Source organism: Panicum hallii, chromosome 4 (genome assembly GCF_002211085.1).
Source record: "Panicum hallii strain FIL2 chromosome 4, PHallii_v3.1, whole genome shotgun sequence".
Classification (NCBI taxonomy): Eukaryota; Viridiplantae; Streptophyta; class Magnoliopsida; order Poales; family Poaceae; genus Panicum; species Panicum hallii.
This window is the reverse complement of record NC_038045.1, coordinates 45,341,791-45,359,151: the sequence shown is the minus strand read 5'-3', so window position 1 is coordinate 45,359,151 and position 17,361 is coordinate 45,341,791. Positions and strand designations below refer to the sequence as shown.

Here is a 17,361-nt window from a genome sequence, read left to right as displayed (position 1 = left end):
TTAGTTTCATCCCAACTAAAGTTTAGTCCATTAGTCCATAAAACATACCTAATTAATTCAAACTAAAGTTTAGATTCACCGCTTCAGATGATTTTCCATCTAAAATTTAATTTAGTTCATGCCTGTTTGGATCTATGGACAAAACTGACTAAACTTTAGTCCTGGATGTTCCAGACAGGACCTTAATTCCATCACAATTTCACCACCGGCCAGTTAGTCATAATCATAAATGTGCAATACACACAGTCAATATGCTCGTGTTACACCAAAAGCCTCAAACTACTTCACTCAATGTCGATCACTCCTTCCGCAACCTTAACTGACCCAAAACTAGATACTGGTATGGTATCACCATCTGCATTCGTAGCACGATGCGTGATACCCGGCAGCAAGCTGGAAGCGCACCGCTGTTGGTTGCCATTGCATGATTACTGCGCTGCAAGATCTGCTGAGCCTTTCAGAAACTGCTACTGCTGCGGCACAAACAGAAACAGCTCCCCGCAAAAGCCCCTTCCACTAACTCCACAGGGCGAGACAAAGCCTCGACGACACCGTGCACGAGGCCATCTGCCGGGGCGGGCTTATTGTGATCTGTGTGACCACGATCCTGTCGTCATGGCCCCGGGGCCAATTGAGTTCCCGCTGGCAGCTTCGCCGAGGACCACCGGGATCCGTCGCCGGCGCCCGACCGGTGGAGTGTTCTTCTTCCCCCTTCCGCAACGGAATAGCCTGCTCTCCAGACACCTGAGGACACGCCGGCACGCCGCGAGCAGCGAGCCGGCTACCGAACCGGACACCTTGCTCGTCGAAGAGCGGACACTGCCGCAGGTCCTCCTGTTCTTTCGTCGGAGCCGTAAACATCAGTAGCAATAGCATTGTGCACGGTGCACAGGTCGTTGCTGAGCGCAGGCGCGGAGCTGCCTGCAGCAGGCACGGGCGCATCAGCCATTAGCCTGTATCCACAGCGCATCTGATCGTTGCGTTTGTGCTGGTGAGCAATAGCATTGTCGCCTATAGTCCGGCGTTGCTGCTACGTCGAGGTTAAAGTCGCTGCCCCTAGCTCCTTCCGCTCACCCCCGCGTAGTCTCTTTTGGGGGCGACTCGAGCAGCGCCCCTCCCCCGCCGCCGCGCCCCTCCTCCTAGCCTTCTCTCCACCTCGCCACCGTCGGAGAAGACCCTGAATTTCTTGTCTTCTGCAGCAGAAGAGCAGATCGCGATGACAGATGAGAGACTCGCTCCGCGAGGTCCCAATCCGGTTGCATAAAATCCCCAGGGGCTGTCATGTAATGTAACATCAACCTGTTACAGACCAAGGGGCAAGGGGTAATGTTACCTGACGGATCGGAGTTTTGGATCCAACCTTGTTTGTACAGGTCACTGTGTTTTGGCTTTGACTGTAGCAGGTAGTTTGTTTGTAGTACCCAGGCAGAGTCATCAGGTGGCAGTCTACAGTTACAGAGCTGTAGTAGCAAGCGAGTACACTGGGTGACCGTACCGTGCATCAGTGCTTGAGCTGTAGTTTCCCATGGAAGGATGCACTGGCTGGTTGTTGGTAACTATGGGATAATTACAAATGAGATGAAAAAACTGGGCTTTAACTGACTCTACTCTGCAATCACTGGCCTAACAGCATTCCATTGCACATTCGCTTCTGCAACATTGATACACTCGACGAGGGATTATGCCTGAAAATACCTTTTTTAAAAAAATATTATGCCTGAAAATATCAAGAACATTTCCTCTTGCCCAATCCAGTGCGACAAAGGTTAAGAAATTGCATATGGAGAAAGCTCAGATTGTAAGACTGCAGATGCACCCTCACTGCGAGACAATGCAGTAGTTGTAGACTTATAGTACAGCATTATTTTGTTTCCTCAATAAATCTTGTCCATTCCCGTTCCCGGCCGGTGCTCAATTCTTAAAAAAAAAAGGAAAAAAAAAGGCTCTGCTCTTCTCACAACAAGAAAAGGAGAGGGGAGGAAAAAAAGAGGATTCCTGGTCCAAACTAAGCAAGGAATCAAAGGGCTTGCTTGTTCTTTACCAATCATAGCTACTCCAAATGACTATGAGCCACTCAGCCACCAATGAAACATGCCCAAAAATCCAAAATTCACATGCATCCGCACCAATCTGCTTTCCCCGATCCACGGGACCGAACTCATACCCAACCTCTTCTTTTTGAAAAATCATACCCAACCTTATGTTCCCGCTCTACCGTCGCATCACGAGCCATGTTCCCTCAGCCCATCACGTGTGCGTACGTATACGCAGTACACGGTGGGGTAAGGGACCGGCCGTCGTGTACGTAGGTGCCTAGGTGGAGGAGAGGCTCGAGAAACCATGCTCCCTCGCCCCGAACACCTCGATCGGGATCTGTCCCTCGCTGTTGTTCGCAGATATTTATGGCCCTTTCCTTTGCGTCTCAAGTGGTTTCGTGTGCTCGGATAAGGCAACGGTAAATCCACTACGAGGCGTGATTAAAAAAAAAGAAATCAGCTACGAGAAGCACCAATTTAATTGCGCGCGCGAATAGAGCTTGCGACGTCGCACACGCACTGTGCTTCTTCCTCGCGGAGCTTCGACGGCCGAACTTCAAGAGGGTGGGGTTGCTAGGACGCCAGTGGTCACCGGCGGCCCACCACCAGCCTTAGAGGGGGGTTGGAAGGAAAGACCGGCGGTGGTGGCGGGTTGCGGGACGGCGGTTTGACAACCGATAGGCTAGAGGTAGGGAGCACGGGTCGTAAGTGATTAGCGGTGGCGGCGGAGGCAGGGGAAGACGAGAGAGCAAAGATGAAAATTAACTACGATAGAACCAGCGCAAATCGCTGAATGCGATCAATAGACACCAAAAAAGAAATTTCATGTCCCGATTAGGATCACGACCGGGCTCATCGGTATCGACACAAGCTTTACCAGAGCTCCTCGATGCGTGGCCAGGAGATGCAACGTTGTTGGTTTGTAGTTTTGCATGATTGCAGCTGCAGGATCAGCCGATAAAATTGCATTCCGGGCTTGCGCGCTGCCTGGCCAGCCGCGATCCCGCCGTCACTGCCCCTGGCCAGATCCAATTTCCCATGACAGCAGCTCCGCCGTGGGCCACGGCGGGTGACCGGGATCCGCCGCCACCGGTGGCGTTGAAGCCTGCGTAGGATACAGGTTGGGGCGGTATGTGCAGTTGGACACAACCGATTACAGATTACTGCGCGCTGCAAACAGAGCAACAATAGCAAGTGCAGGAGTGGCAGCAAGCCAGCAACTCTGCCTGAAGATGCAGCCAGGTGGGGCCGGTCAGCGGTCAGTGATGAAAACTGGTGGATGAATTACAGTGCAGTGTCAGGCGTTGGTGAAAGAGTATGCTACTGACAGGTCAGGATTGTAGATCTAAAACCATTGTTTCTACGTGGCTACGTTTGGCTCGGACTGTGGCAGGTAATCCCGTAGGACGGTATCAAGTGGCACTCCATAGTGATAGTGGCAAAACAGTAGTAGCGAGTATGCTGAGATGAGATCATGAGAATACCATGCTCAAGCGTACAACAGCTCAACATCTCCCATTCATATGCACTTGGGCAGGGGTTCATGGCTGAACATCAAGAACATTTGCACCTAACAGAGTGCGAGACGACACTTATGAAAGATTGCAAGAGCAATTTCCTCTTGGAGCTAGCACAAATTGCAAGAGTGCAGAACTGCAGATGCACCTTGACGACTGCAATGTCCCATTGATAAAGCATTATGTAACACTTTTCTTTAAAAAAAATCTTTGCGACATAACTGGCTGACTATATTGTATTGCTCTGAGCATTACCATCTTAGCATACACCAACATGGTGGGGAATGACGAAGATACATAATGCTTGTTCATCACTGCATGAATTAGATCTTTAGCTTCAGCTTGAAAAGGAACAAGGTTACAGCAACAACCTGTTTTTGTGTGCTCTTGTTTCTCGGTTATTTGAGCAGCAGAACAAAATATCCGAACTAGTTTTCTTACTTTAATGGGGTTAACTTGATATAAGTGAAACAAGCCAAGCCCTGTAGCAGCCTATCATTAGATAGTTCCCACAAATTCATTAACTTTTTAAGGAACAAAGACACACCTTTCCTCCTCAATTTGTTTTTTGTTTTCTTCCTTGTATTTCCATTACCCACATCAAAGCATCCCTCTCCCAGGTTCTCAAAAAAGCAAACAAGTGAGCATGAATACAAAATGCAACAAAAGAACTCTCATCTCTACAGCACATGGAGTTCATGATTCAATTCCGCTATCTACCTCAACCAATCAGCCAATAACCAATACCATCACCGGATCATCAAATAGTTTTGCACGCCCAAGACTTTTGTGAACTGCGAAAAAACTCAAAATCCGCTGCAAGTCAATTGGCTTTTGCCATTTTAGGGGGCCAAACATGGTCCATGTTTTCTCTTGCTTCTTTGAATCCTCAAAACAACTTGGGCATACCAATTCTTCCGAGTGGCTGAATTAGATTGACATGCTTGAAGCAATAGTTGGGAGTGAAGCACCTGACCATGAGATCAATCATCTGCAAATCCTTCTCCTTTTGCTTGCTGATGGAGCTTCATCGTGTACTAGAGCAATTCCTACACTGACGCCATCACTTTTTTGGCTTTCGCATGCAGCTACATCCAGCACACCTATGGGCCTATGCTGCTCGGGGAAAGCTGAAGAGCCAATTGACTTGAGAATAATGTCTCCCATACCAATCTTTTCTTGAATCACTTCGTAGCATCCTAATATCCTCTCCTACATTGTATGAGTGCATGTAAGCAGATCAGGAAGCATCGAAGTATACTTGAAATCAAGGCATAAGCTAAGAACTTCATAATTGAAATCAAGGCATAAGCTAACAACTTTAATATCCTAATTTCTATAATCCAACAAACCATATTGCATTTCTGGATTGTGGTGATGTATATGCAATACCTTTCTTAATTGTTTGCAACAAGTCACCACACTCTCAAGTACTGAACTGTCATATTTCCCCAATGCCACAAGAGCCACACTTGCGGCAATCTCTGACGGTCTGAATGCCATGAATTCAGCAGCTGCAGACCAAAATTTGCCCATCTTTAGCAATTGATGACCATCACATTATACTAAACAAGTGCTGAAGGGTACCACACTTGTACAAAGAATCATACCTTTAGATGTGCTCAAGATAAGTTGAATTGAGCGAGCAAGTATGATTTCGGATACCGCATCACCATCACTGAATTTGTGAAGATAGTAGTCAATAAATGAGCAAGCAGTCACAGCTTGCATCCTCCAACTCAGGGTGTTGAGCACCACATGCTCCATCCTGTGCACAGTCGTAGGATCAAATACATACTCCGCATCGACCACCTATCAAGCCATTGACTTCAACAACTTGAGAAAACACATAATATATGCAGATGTGTCACATAATCTATAACTGTCCCTCAAAAGAATAATCTATAACTGCACTTGCCTGCAAGTCTAGAGGATTTAGGACAATTGTTTCCTCCATTTTTGCAGCCAAGGACAATACAGCCACTGCTAAGAGTTGTGTCACCCAAGCTCTCCCTAGCTGCAATCAGAAGCATTTGCACAATGACTTGGCATTTATCTCAGCAAAATCAAGATACCCGGACAGCAAGAAATACATGTAGAGTCCTTACAGGAAAATCGCACAAAGAGAGGAACCGATCTAGGTAGTTCACAGACAAGACAACCGTCAAAGGTCCGAACTTGTAATGCTCATGGACCTATTCACCATATATAACAAAGAACAGATTCGATCAATCACCAAGTTGAGGACAGGTAAATCAACAAGTACCAAATCAAGAACAGACAGCACAATGAAGCATTAAAGGAGACAACTTTTATCCAGATTCTCCGCATCGAATCGCATCCTGAACACCATGATTCAGTGAAATAGGCAGGGAATGGCTCACCTTCCAAATCCAGTCAATGGCGGCGCTCCTGAAGGCCACCAAATCCAACCCGCCAGGTTGCTGCAGGAGCCGCTGGGCGTAGCCCTCCATGGGCAGGTGCCCCTCCTCCCTCTCCAGGAGCTCATCGATGAAACTCTCCGACTGCAGCGGAAAGTCAATCAACAAGAACCCAGAAGAAGCGTCGGCATGGCGCGACGGCGGCCGAAGAACCCACGAAATCTCCTCGCTCTCCTCCTCAAGGTCGAAAACGGTGGTGCTGTCCTCTGAGCAGAGAAGCATGGATGCAGCGAAGTCGAACCTTGGCGTCATTCTATAGTGCCCAAGAACCACACTGCTTGGTACAAGCTAATGCGGCAGGATTGCAGAGTGAGTAATCTACTGATATTGCTCTATTGCTTTGCGGTTCTACTATGCTGTCTCGGTTTGCATCTCCTCCTCCCTTCCCTACTAGCTTCTCATCTACTTAGTTTTATTCTAGACACCAAGAAAAGAATCTCTGTTCTTTTTGCTTGTGTTCTTACCAGATGAGAAGAGAAGGGGAAGAAGACGGGGGAAGGAGAGGAGGCTACTGTGGTGGAGAGGGAGAGGCAGGGTTTTGTAGGATCCCTCTGAGAGAGAGGGGCTCAGGGGCACACTGTGAACTTTGCCATGTCAGAGGTCCCTCTCGAGAACTATTTAGCACAAAAAATTCAGGTGCAAGTGAAAATAGGGGAACGTACAGGGGTGGAACACGAAGAAAATTTTGGGGTGTTGTCTTGTTTTGGATTCTTCCGAGGTGAGCCTACACCCCTTGTTGGCCCGGATCCTCTGCGCGCTCGCGTGGTGTGCGCCTTTCTCACTGTTTCTTCATCGCGCACAGTACGACCGTGCTGACGTATTGTCAATGAGATGGTGCGTTCCGTGGTACAGTATGTGTATATCCATTATTTATTTACTGATTTATATACACTTCGTGTTGTATTCATGAGCAGAGAATCTTTGCTGCACTTCATTGCACCCGGCTGTTGCAACTCAGGGCATTTATGGAGCGGAGCTGAGGTATGAGCAGCTGCTAGGCAATGACCCAAATCGTCATGGCACATGCTACTAGGCAACGAGATGTGCTCATCTTCAGGAATTCAACGTGCGAACAAGTTCTCTCCTACATCTGCTGCATCACTCTCATCAGTTCCACTCCTACTTGTTGTTCAAGAGTAGTGGTAGAAAAATCCTACTTCTACCGAATAGGTGAGGTGATCACCAGAAACTGTAGAAACTCAAGGCGTATGCGTGAGCTGTTGTAAGAAAAAAGATTTACAGTATATGTATATGGTAGAAGATGTTTTTTTGAAAAAGTCCATTTTACTCCCTTCAACAATTCACTTTGTCTGCTTAACTCCCTGAGCAAAATTTAGGATCAATTTACTCCTCCAACAATTCCAATTAGTCCAATCTACCCTATAATGATATTTTTCTTTTTTTTCTCCGCGTAAGAATTAAATTTTAAGTTCAAATTTTTTGAGTGGATAGAGAAAATGATATCATATGTTAAAAAATACATTACGAATTTTTTATAGTTATTTTAATAATTTGGAAACATTTAACACGAAATTTATCAAAAAATACAATTCTGCATAAAAAATATTCATGAAAAAAAATTATAATATATTTTTCTAGCATAGTGCATCATATTATAAGTTACATTCCAAAATTTAAAGTTTAAATTCCACTTGCAAGTGGAGAAATAAAAAAGAAAAATCTTATTAGAGGGTAGATTGGACCAATTGAAATAGTTTGGGGTAGTAGTTTGAGTTTCAATTTTGGTAGGTGGTTAAGTGGATAAAGTAAATTGTTGAGGGGAGTAAAATGAACTTTTTTTTCTTTTTTTTTACAAAAGAGTTACTAATAGAGATGTGAATTGCAAGTGCCGAAGGAGCTGGAAGAAGCCGAGCGGGCAGTTTGGTCGTTGCGTCGCGCCGTCTCCGTCTCCATGTGGGCGCTCCAGCCCGCGGGCTGCAAACATCGGCGCACAGGCTGCCAGAGCACGGGCTGCAGGCCTGCAGCGGCCAGCGGAGCACTCCTGTGCGAGGACGTGCGTCTCTTTTTCCGCGGCGCGCGCGGTCAAAGTGAGCAGTTCCATGCTTTCCTCTGTTCGCGACGTCATCGACCTCTTGTCGCCAGACGGGTGAAAAAAACAAACGAGCAAAACTTTCGCTCGTTTGGAGCAGTTTGGCTTGGACAGTTTTTCTTTTGATTTTACGGCAGTAGCATAGGCTGTTAATCATGAGCAGAATTACTTACAGGCGCCAGGTAGTCAATGTGACATCTAAAGAGTAGAAAGTAGAAACCTGAACAAGGCCACAAGCACGTCCTCGAATGACAGATTGACAATGCTACCTTCAGTCATTAAAACAAAATATTTTGGACAAACAAAATAGTTGAAAACAAAGACGAACATTTTTATCAAAATTATGGGATGCAGAGAACAAGTTGTTATTCTTGTTCAAACATAACATCTTTGAATGCCTGAAGTTAATACGAAGACCAAGTGCAAGTGCTCATTATTTACAATGGACCAGAGTGACAAATAACAAAATGTCACTTCCTCTATTTTTTTACAATGGGTATTTTATTTCGTTACGACAAGACTTTGATCAATGGTTATTGTAAAATATGCATTATGCAATACAAAAATATAATCATAAGCAAGTATTTTAAAATACTAATCTAATGACATCAATTTTGTTACAAAAGATATATATTAATAGAGTAATTGAGGCCTTGTATTTTGAATTCCTTAATTATATTCGTCTAGAGTGTCGTTTCATTGAATTACCATTTCTATATGCCTATACTTTTGACTATACCCGCCAATAAAATGTGTGCTTGATTTTTTTATCATATTTTACATGTTCAATCGGGCAGCCATGACTTCAAGAGATGTAAGTGGTACTCAACGGTGTTTCATGGGTCAACTAAATAATTACGGTGGCATGCTATCCTAATTTATTTCTCCTTTTAAATTAATTACGCGCAATGCCATTCTAATTCATTTTATCAATTTTTTGGGTTGATCCAATAATCCAAAATAAATATAACTTGCATCTGTAATGACTTCATCTGCAACATGGTTAAATTTCATGGCATATGCGCAATATATAGAGCGATAATAATTCATATTACTGAAATTCTTATCTCATCCAGTGTATCTAGATACAATGGTGCTGATGCTCATGGGCGGATTTAGGGGGTGCAGGAGAGCTGAGCCCCTCGTATTGTCAAAAACTCCATTGGAGGCAAAGGGGGAGGAGGAGAAGGAGGAGGAGAAGGGAGAAAAAAAAAAAAGAAAAGGCAAAGGAGTAACCTTGCCCTAGACTCTACATCAGCCTCCACACTGTGATGCAGAATCTTGACGGTTTGGTGTTATGTTTGAACTCTTTTTAATTGAACATGTAGAGCTCCTAGTTACAAAAAGAAAAGGAAAATTGCCACCAAGTGCCATTGCTCTTGATTAGATTGCACTAATATTATGAGAATGAGCTCCCTTTTGGGAACAAGAAAGCTGAAACGATCCTCGGAATCTGATACCCATACAAAAGCTGGTGGCACTGGCACACCCTTTTGCAACATTACAAATCATCCGTTGCCCTTTCTATTTCCCTTTTGCGTGGTTTCCTGATATTGATATCATGATATGCTATTACTGTTAAAAAAGTTTTTTCCTACTTTGGTTTCCTTTTTCTCCCTTTGGATTGCATTTTTTTTAAAGAATTTGCTTCAGTTTTCTCCCCTCCGCAGAATTTGCACTTTTGCGTTCTGACTTTTCTCGCCGATCTCTCCTGCCTAGGATCATCCTGCGTAGGCTCGCTGCAATTGCCACTATTTGGATGCACACTGTGAACTGCCGATGCTACAGCTCGGCACTGGCAACCCACTGTGCCATCCGCTGCATGTGCACACACTGTAGAGCCCTACTGCAGCTGCATCCTGCAGATAGTCCCAAGCAGAACTGTAGCGGATTAATCGAGCGGTAGGTTCAGAACTGGATCCTTCATTCACCCCTGCTGTCGCAGGATGGTTTGTCTCAGAAATTCTAAGGGTAGAATATCATTGTCAGACAACTCAAAAGTGTATGGGTCGAACGCTCGAACCAAATGGAGCAGCACACATGATTACGGGACCAGGTTATTTGCGTGTCTTGGCGTTGCACTTCTATGCAAACGGGTTGGACACAGCGCCTTCTCCGGATCGTTTCGACGCCATCGTGTCGTGCAGCCGCTTCGCTTCGCTCGGCGGGTGACGGCGTCACGGGCCCGGCTCAAAGACGCGGGCGCTGTGGCCGCGGCTGTCCGGCTGGTGGCTGCCATGGCTGCAGTCAGACAGTGCACGCGGCAACGGTTGTCCTGCTGTTCTGCAGCCCAGTGCTGGATTGTGGCCGTCAGATCAGATCAGATCAGATCCCAGCCGTACCCGTAGGCAAGCGGCGATCTTATCTCGTTGTACACGGTACACCTCTCCTCACATACGTCCGCACAGGATCCGGCAGATGTACGTCCTCAGGAATCGTAGGGCTGAGGTATTGTATCTGCGTGCACGGCAAGGGGCGCTCAGTGTTCAGCATTGACCGTTCATAATCACAGTTCAGTTTCAGACAACTGCTGTCTGCTGGCACGCATTTGACCCGCTGTCCGTAGCTGAACCAAGAACGGTTAAATTAAGGGAAAAATAATAAAACCATAATATATGTCACCGGTCTACTTTTGTCTGCATATGAACATATGGATGCCACACAGCCCGTGAAAAACCCTCCTCCCCTACCTTCGACGGCCTTAAACTCACCGTGGTAAAGTATGAGATGCATGCGAGTGTTCAGAAGAATTAATTACCTAAGAAATTCGTGAACTTCAAGGGACCAAGATCAGTGGCCAAGGCCCTCCTTGTGGTGTCCATCAATCCAATTGCCATTGCCATTGTCTTCAGCAATGTCTTGCTGTCGCTTCAGACCCATCTCGTCGATCGACGTCTCATCTTTCTCCCATGCGCGTCGCCGCATGCTGTCAGCAAATGTGCAGATCTTCTCCACCCCGCCGAATCCCAATTTGTCCAAACCAATCTCTAGTTTTGCCGGTTTGATTTGTGTTATGAGATGATGAAATATGATACGGCAGCATACTGATGGCACCTGATTCCCCAACCCTTTGCTGTTTCTAGCTTCGCTATATACTACTCTTTTTAAGACAAGATGGAGAGGAAATTAGATAACGATAAATTACATAATAATTATATTCGACATATTTAGTACTCCCATTTTCTTCTACTTCACTGCTAGATGGCGAAGGATAGCTTCGATTGCTTCTGCGACCTTGCTATAAAGACACGAAAATTACGATGAAAATCCCCGTTTAGCAGGGGTAGCCCCCATCCCCTTGTCCAAGATGCAGGAGATGTGAGCGGCTAAACCGAATCACCGTAGCAGTGTTACTTCCTCCGTTCTAAATTGTAGATCATTTTGATAAATTTAGATACAAAGCTTTTAGTACAAACCTAGATAAGTTATGTCTAGATGCATAATAAAAATTATATATCTACATTTATCAAAACGATATACAATTTGGAACGGAGGGGTAGTGGATAGCACGACCAATCTCAATGCAAAATTCCATGGGAGTTTCATTCTCATTAAATGGCATGCTATATAGGCAAAATTGATGACATGGCATATAATTTATGGAGAGTGGAGTTGGGCTAACAGGCGGGAACAGTATGATTAAAGTTTAAATGACTTAAATGACACAACGCACTATTTTTTTGGGAAAAATGCAGGAATTGTAAGAAGACAAGACATGCACTCTTGTGTTTCCAGCCCAAGCCCGCAAGCCTGATGGAACGAATGAACGGGCCCCGAAGAAAACGGCCCAAAACATATACGCGCCGCCCCAAACCAACAACAGCAACATCCATCATCGCGGCCGCCGCCAAAAGCTCTCAAATCAGAACAAAACAAACAACTGAGCAGACGCAGCGCGATGGCGTCCCCCGTCTGCACCACCAACGCCGCCGCCGGCACCCGCGCGGGCCACGGTCTCCCCGTCCCGCGCGGCGGGCCGCCGCCGCCCTCCGCGCCCGCCGTCCTCCGCCGCCGCACCCTTCCTACGCGAGGTACCAAGGGGGAGGGGGAACAAACTCGTCAAAATACGCGCCGGTTTCGCCGCCCGCTCGCTTCGGAATTGACGGCCGTTTCTTCCTTCGATGTGCCCGTCCAGGGTTGAGCCTGCGCTGCGCCTGCGCGGATTGGTCCGAGCCGGCCTTCGTGACCGTCGCGGAGAAGCTCGACGCGGCGGCTGCGAGGAAGGCGCGAGCATTCGCCGGGGCCGGCGGCGACGAGGAGAAGGGCCAGGTCGAGGCCTTCAACGGTGTGAGCAGTGGCGCGGTCGAGGAGCACCCGGTGGCGGTGCCGTTCGCGCCGTTCGAGCAGAGCTTGGTGGCCGTGGACAGTGTAGTAGGGGACAACGACGCGCTTAGTCAGGCGCTCGGCAGTAAGGTGAAGTATTTCAATCTCGCAGGTTGTTTGTTCTATTGTCTACGTTTTTTATGGAACTCGGATGCATCGGCTACGAAATATAGAAATAATATCCAGTAATGAAACCCAGGGGGACGATGACGATCTCAAGTGGTGGTGGTGGTGGGGGGGGGGGGGGGGGGGGGGCTTAGCTGTCTGACAAGTGAGAACAAAAAGATTCAAGGACTGTAGAATATCATACCCATCTGCTTTTAATATATTACATCTGTGTCGAAATAGCAGACGGTAGAAGCACATTTCAGAAATGATCACCGCAGGATATCAATTCGGTTTTGTGGATTTCAGAAACGATGCTCTTAACCCAAGCTCTCGGCAGTAGGGTGAAGTATTTCTATCTTGCACGAAGGTTGTTGGTCCTATTGCATCCGAGAGGTAGCATATGACGACGTTTATATTGAATTGGAATGCGTCTGTTACAACATATAATGACAAATGGTTACTAATTCAGAAATTAGGCCCATCGGAAAATCAGCCGTTTTATAACAAACATATTGAATACCATATCATGCTCAACTAATCAACCGGAAACAGCATATTGTGGGATGCATCATCCAAAAATGTCACTGCAAAATGTTAAATCAGTTTGCTGATGTGACATGTGGGGATTACTTTGGCCTGTGGTGCCATTGTGTACAGAAGGACTTTAATCAGCCTTATTAATACTTGGCATGCAGTTCATGCTTAAAGAATACTACGGATATGCAGGACTAAGCTGTATAAAAATGCTACAGCATTTTAGCGAATGGGGAAAACCTATGAAGCTAAGTGGTTCTGATGTGATTAAGGTTGGAATGACAGCTCTAGAAGTCCTAGTATGTTATGAAGTTGGTAAACTTTAATTGAAACAGAGGTCAGCAGGGTAATTGCTACAGCTTTTCTATTGTTGTTTTTGTGCTTTGCAACTTACAATTTAGAAATAAACTTAGTTTTATCACCAATATAAATATATGGCATGGTATGGTACATAGAGTGATTATAATATTAGGACTCTCAACAGTTCCCTTTATTCCAATCGGAACTTTGATCATAAGGATGCTGAGTGATTATAGTATTAGGACTCTCAACAGTTCCTTTTATTTCAATAGGAACCTTGATCTTAAAGACGCTTCTATACCTGAACATTCAGGGGTTCATTGTCGTGTTTTGGTTATACTCCCTCCGTCCCAAATTATTAGTCGTTTTAGGTTTTTTAGGTACATAGATTTTGCTATATATCTAGATATACGTTATGTCTAGATACATAGCAAAACGTATGAATGTAGAAAAGCCAAAACGACTAATAATTTGGGATGGAGTGAGTATATCCTGTGATTCGTCATTTTCTTTACCTGATGGATGATGGCTCCTTGTGCGCTATTTTTCTTACTCCAGCTGGGCTTCAAGGAGATTTCTACATATGCGATATATGGCACTGGTGCTTTCTTTGCTGGGTGGTTCCTGTCAGCTGTTGTTTCAGTACTTGATTCCATCCCCTTGGTTAGTAGTTATCAAGTTTTGCATAAACGCACAATCCTTTGCCCCATCGAAGAACTTGTAACTGATTGTAGTCCTGCATATCTGCAGCTCCCAAAGATTCTGGAAATCGTGGGCCTTGGGTACACCATTTGGTTCGGCACACGGTATCTCCTTTTCAAGGTAAGCGTCTATGTGTTTATAAAACAGGATTCCTTTTTAAAATTGTGAGTTGTGGGATCTACTATCAACCACTTATTAGTTAACACCGTTCGTACTAAGAGTTGAGGCTTCTGAACTATGTCTTCACTATGTCCAGGAAAACAGAGATGAGCTGCTCGTCAAAGTCGAGGATCTCAAGAGGAGAATTTTTGGATCCTGTGATGAATGATAAGTTAGCATGCGATTGGGCTTTAGTGCCGTTTACAGTTTGTTAGGCCTTTTCAATCTTGACGCTGAAACAGTAATGGCGGCACCTTTGATGTCCACTGCTGTTTCTCGACCATGTTTCAGTTGTTTTTTCAGCTCGCGTTGGAAGATAGATGCAATGCATCATGGATTCACAGCCAATTTTGTCAGATTGTTCATTTACGTCTCACATGAAAAATAAAAATTATTGGTTGTGAAGAGGGATTTTTTTCGAGTATGAGTAAACTGCTGGAGAGTCAGATAGCTGTTACGCTATCCACTTTGCATTTCAGCATGAGAGTCCAATCTCCAGAGTCAAAACTCCCAACAAAACATGCTGTCAGCAGCAAGTGTGCGAAACTGTCACGGTGCGGCTATGCGGTACGCCGGTATGCGCCCACGCCCAAACCGTCGCCATTTCAGCCGGCCGCGCGCATCTCGTCACTTCCGTTCGGCTCCTCACCGTGAACGCCGACACGGGGGCAAACCATCCGCGCCACCGCCGGCCGACCATGAAGCCCCCGACCGCTCCCACCAAGCCGGCGCTCCCCTGGATCTCCCCGCTCCAGTACCGCAGCCCCGCCCGCGGCGCGCCGCTCTCCCCGTCGCCTCCCCCGCCTCCTCCCGCTCCCTCCCCTCCGCCGCCGCGGTATCTCCACCACCCGGAGCTCGCCCGCCTCATCGCGGCCTCCACCTCGGCACAGCGCGCGCTCGACCTCTTCAACGCGGCCTCCTCCCAGCGAGGCTTCTCCCACACGCCCGCCACCTTCTCGGCGCTCCTCGTCCGCCTCGCGCGCGCGCGGCTCCCGCGCGCCGCCGCCGCCGTGCTCCGCCGCGCGGCCTCCGCGCCCTGCCGGTTCCTGGAGCCGCAGCTCCTGCCGCTCGCCCGCCTCCTCCCGCCCGACCACGCGCTCGCGCTGCTCCGCCTCATGCCCGCGCTGCTCGGCAAGACCCGCGTCTCGCACAAGGCGCTCGCCGTCTGCCTCGACCGTCTCGTCTCCTCCCGCGGCTGCCCCGGCGTCCTCGACGAGCTCCTCGCCGACCTGAGCGATCCCCGCAACAAGTACCTCCCCAGACCCAACACCTGCGTCTACAACATCCTCATCAAGAACTATGTCAAGAGTGGCGAACTGGAAACCGCGTTCAAAGTGCTCGACGAAATGCGCGAGTACACCTGCGCTGACGTGAAGCCAAACTTGGTTACCTATTCGACCTTGATCAGTGGGCTCTGCCGTGGGGGTAAGATGAAGGAAGCCTTTGAAATGTTTGAGGACATGATCGAGAAGGACCGCATTGTGCCGGATCAGCTGTTGTACAATGTGATCATCGATGGATTCTGCAGGCTGGGGCAGGTGGAGAAGGCGCATGCCATCTTTGGATTCATGAGGAAGAACGAGTGTGAGCCAAATGCCTTCAACTATGCCACTCTGATTAATGGGCACTGTAAGAAAGGGGACATTGAGGCAGCGAGGGTGGTGTTTGAGGAGATGAGGAGTGCTGGTGTGGAGCCTGATGCTGTCAGCTACACGGCGCTGATCGGCTGCCTTTGCAGACATGGGAGTGTGGATGAGGGTATCAATCTTGTTCTGGAGATGAAGGAGAAGGGTTGTAAGGCTGATGTTGTCACATACAATCTGGTGATTGAGGGCCTGTGTAAAGATGGGAGGACGGTGGAGGCAATGGACCTGCTTGAGAGCGTGCCACTGGAAGGAGTTCAGTTGAATGTCGCGAGCTATCGGATTGTGATGAATTGCCTGTGCTCCCGAGGGGAGATGGATAAGGCAGTTGGCTTGCTGGGATTGATGCTTGGACGAGGGTTTGTACCTCACTATGCAGCCTCAAACAACATGTTGATTGGTCTATGCGATGCTGGGCGCGTAGCAGATGCGACAATGGCATTATATGGATTGGCTGATGTGGGCTTTATGCCAGAAGCTAGTTGTTGGGAGAGGCTTGTCAACGCTGTGTGCCGGGAGAGAAAGCAAAGGAGATCTACTGAGCTACTGGATGTCTTGATTGGTGTAGGTTGAGGAAATGAAGTCACAGCAGCATGGATTGTTTGACTGATTTGATAACCCAAAGGAAGACAAGGTTAGAGTCAGGTGCGAAGATCTCTCTGATAATGCTGTGATGATATGGGTAAGAAATCACGTCTACAAAAGATGAACAAGCACAGATGTCTCAAACACAAGAATTTTTTCCCCCGACCTGGGAATTTGGGATACTTCCCTTTTCCATTACACAATGGAAGTAACAGCAGCCTTACAGGACTGGATGCATGTTCAGCATGGAAGAAAACGCTGCAAGGCCTTACAGCTGACAGCAAGCAACAGGACCTAGCACAAACTTCTCTTTCAGAACAAGCTACTGCATCCAAAAGATATCAGCCATCAATTAACACCTTAGGCTAACCTTCATCATTCTCCAATCTCTAGAGAGCTTTCATTGGCGAGGTAGTCCAGCATGAGGCAGGGCACCGGGTTGGCACTCGGAGGAACCTGCCTTGCTGTTGTCAGCTCTGGTAAACAATGATGCTGTATCAGAAATAACCTGCTATGATGAGCAGTGCCGATGATGAAGCCGGTTTGGATTGCATCAAAAGAGGTTATTTTTTAGAACTTCTTTTACTAAAATCGAGGGGTTTACTTCGAAACTGTGCACCCAAAGTGTTGTGCTTTTTTGTGACTGCATAAAGGGTGCCACCCATATAATTCCCCCATTTTTTTTACTTCATTCATGGACTTAGTGCTTATTTAATTGACTCCTTTCGAGGTAACGCAGGCATGGTCCATGATCATGTTTTGATGCTCAGGTTGAACCTTTGTTGTTTTCTTATGTAATTTGTCTTTTCCTCGAATTGAAAGAGAGATTGAGAGGGATCGAGAATCCTAATTCTCGGTATCTGGAATGGATCTAATTTTATTGAGTCTGACCCATAGCGATCATTTCTCTCTGATGTTCAGTTGAAACAAGCAGGCAGCTTAATGCAGCAACTGCTACATGTG

General features: G+C 46.9%; 3 protein-coding genes across 3 annotated transcripts; 2 read left to right on the top strand and 1 right to left on the bottom strand.

The window, feature by feature from the left end:
* Nucleotides 1-4,101: 4,101 nt before the first annotated feature.
* On the bottom strand, nucleotides 4,102-6,482 carry LOC112890057 (cyclin-D3-1-like). Its single transcript, XM_025956887.1, has 6 exons — nucleotides 5,938-6,482; nucleotides 5,662-5,748; nucleotides 5,472-5,570; nucleotides 5,164-5,365; nucleotides 4,946-5,067; nucleotides 4,102-4,765 (listed from the first exon to the last, which is right to left on the bottom strand). Exons 1-6 carry the CDS (start codon nucleotides 6,244-6,246, stop codon nucleotides 4,541-4,543), a joined length of 1,044 nt encoding a protein of 347 aa, XP_025812672.1. The 5' UTR covers nucleotides 6,247-6,482; the 3' UTR covers nucleotides 4,102-4,540.
* Nucleotides 6,483-11,897: 5,415 nt separating this feature from the next.
* Nucleotides 11,898-14,577, top strand: LOC112890285 (protein CURVATURE THYLAKOID 1D, chloroplastic-like). The gene is made up of 5 exons (XM_025957190.1): nucleotides 11,898-12,075; nucleotides 12,180-12,457; nucleotides 13,868-13,972; nucleotides 14,060-14,131; nucleotides 14,268-14,577. The coding sequence occupies exons 1-5, from the start codon at nucleotides 11,943-11,945 to the stop codon at nucleotides 14,337-14,339; spliced, it is 660 nt and encodes a 219-aa protein (XP_025812975.1). The 5' UTR covers nucleotides 11,898-11,942; the 3' UTR covers nucleotides 14,340-14,577.
* A 194-nt stretch (nucleotides 14,578-14,771) lies between these two features.
* Nucleotides 14,772-17,253, top strand: LOC112889096 (pentatricopeptide repeat-containing protein At5g18475-like). The gene has a single exon (XM_025955583.1). It carries the CDS (start codon nucleotides 14,869-14,871, stop codon nucleotides 16,384-16,386), a length of 1,518 nt encoding a protein of 505 aa, XP_025811368.1. The 5' UTR covers nucleotides 14,772-14,868; the 3' UTR covers nucleotides 16,387-17,253.
* The last annotated feature ends 108 nt before the right edge of the window (nucleotides 17,254-17,361 follow it).

What these genes read in the sequence shown, in the direction of transcription:
- LOC112890057 (XM_025956887.1), bottom strand. Translation starts at nt 6,246, where the DNA reads ATGACGCCAAGGTTCGACTTCGCTGCATCCATGCTTCTCTGCTCAGAG. An exon ending in CCATTGACTGGATTTGGAAG is followed by an intron (nt 5,749 to 5,937) that starts GTGAGCCATTCC and finishes TATGGTGAATAG; the next exon opens with GTCCATGAGCATTACAAGTT. An exon ending in TATCTTGAGCACATCTAAAG is followed by an intron (nt 5,068 to 5,163) that starts GTATGATTCTTT and finishes TTTGGTCTGCAG; the next exon opens with CTGCTGAATTCATGGCATTC.
- LOC112889096 (XM_025955583.1), top strand. Translation starts at nt 14,869, where the DNA reads ATGAAGCCCCCGACCGCTCCCACCAAGCCGGCGCTCCCCTGGATCTCC.
- LOC112890285 (XM_025957190.1), top strand. Translation starts at nt 11,943, where the DNA reads ATGGCGTCCCCCGTCTGCACCACCAACGCCGCCGCCGGCACCCGCGCG. An exon ending in TACTTGATTCCATCCCCTTG is followed by an intron (nt 13,973 to 14,059) that starts GTTAGTAGTTAT and finishes GCATATCTGCAG; the next exon opens with CTCCCAAAGATTCTGGAAAT. An exon ending in CACGGTATCTCCTTTTCAAG is followed by an intron (nt 14,132 to 14,267) that starts GTAAGCGTCTAT and finishes CACTATGTCCAG; the next exon opens with GAAAACAGAGATGAGCTGCT.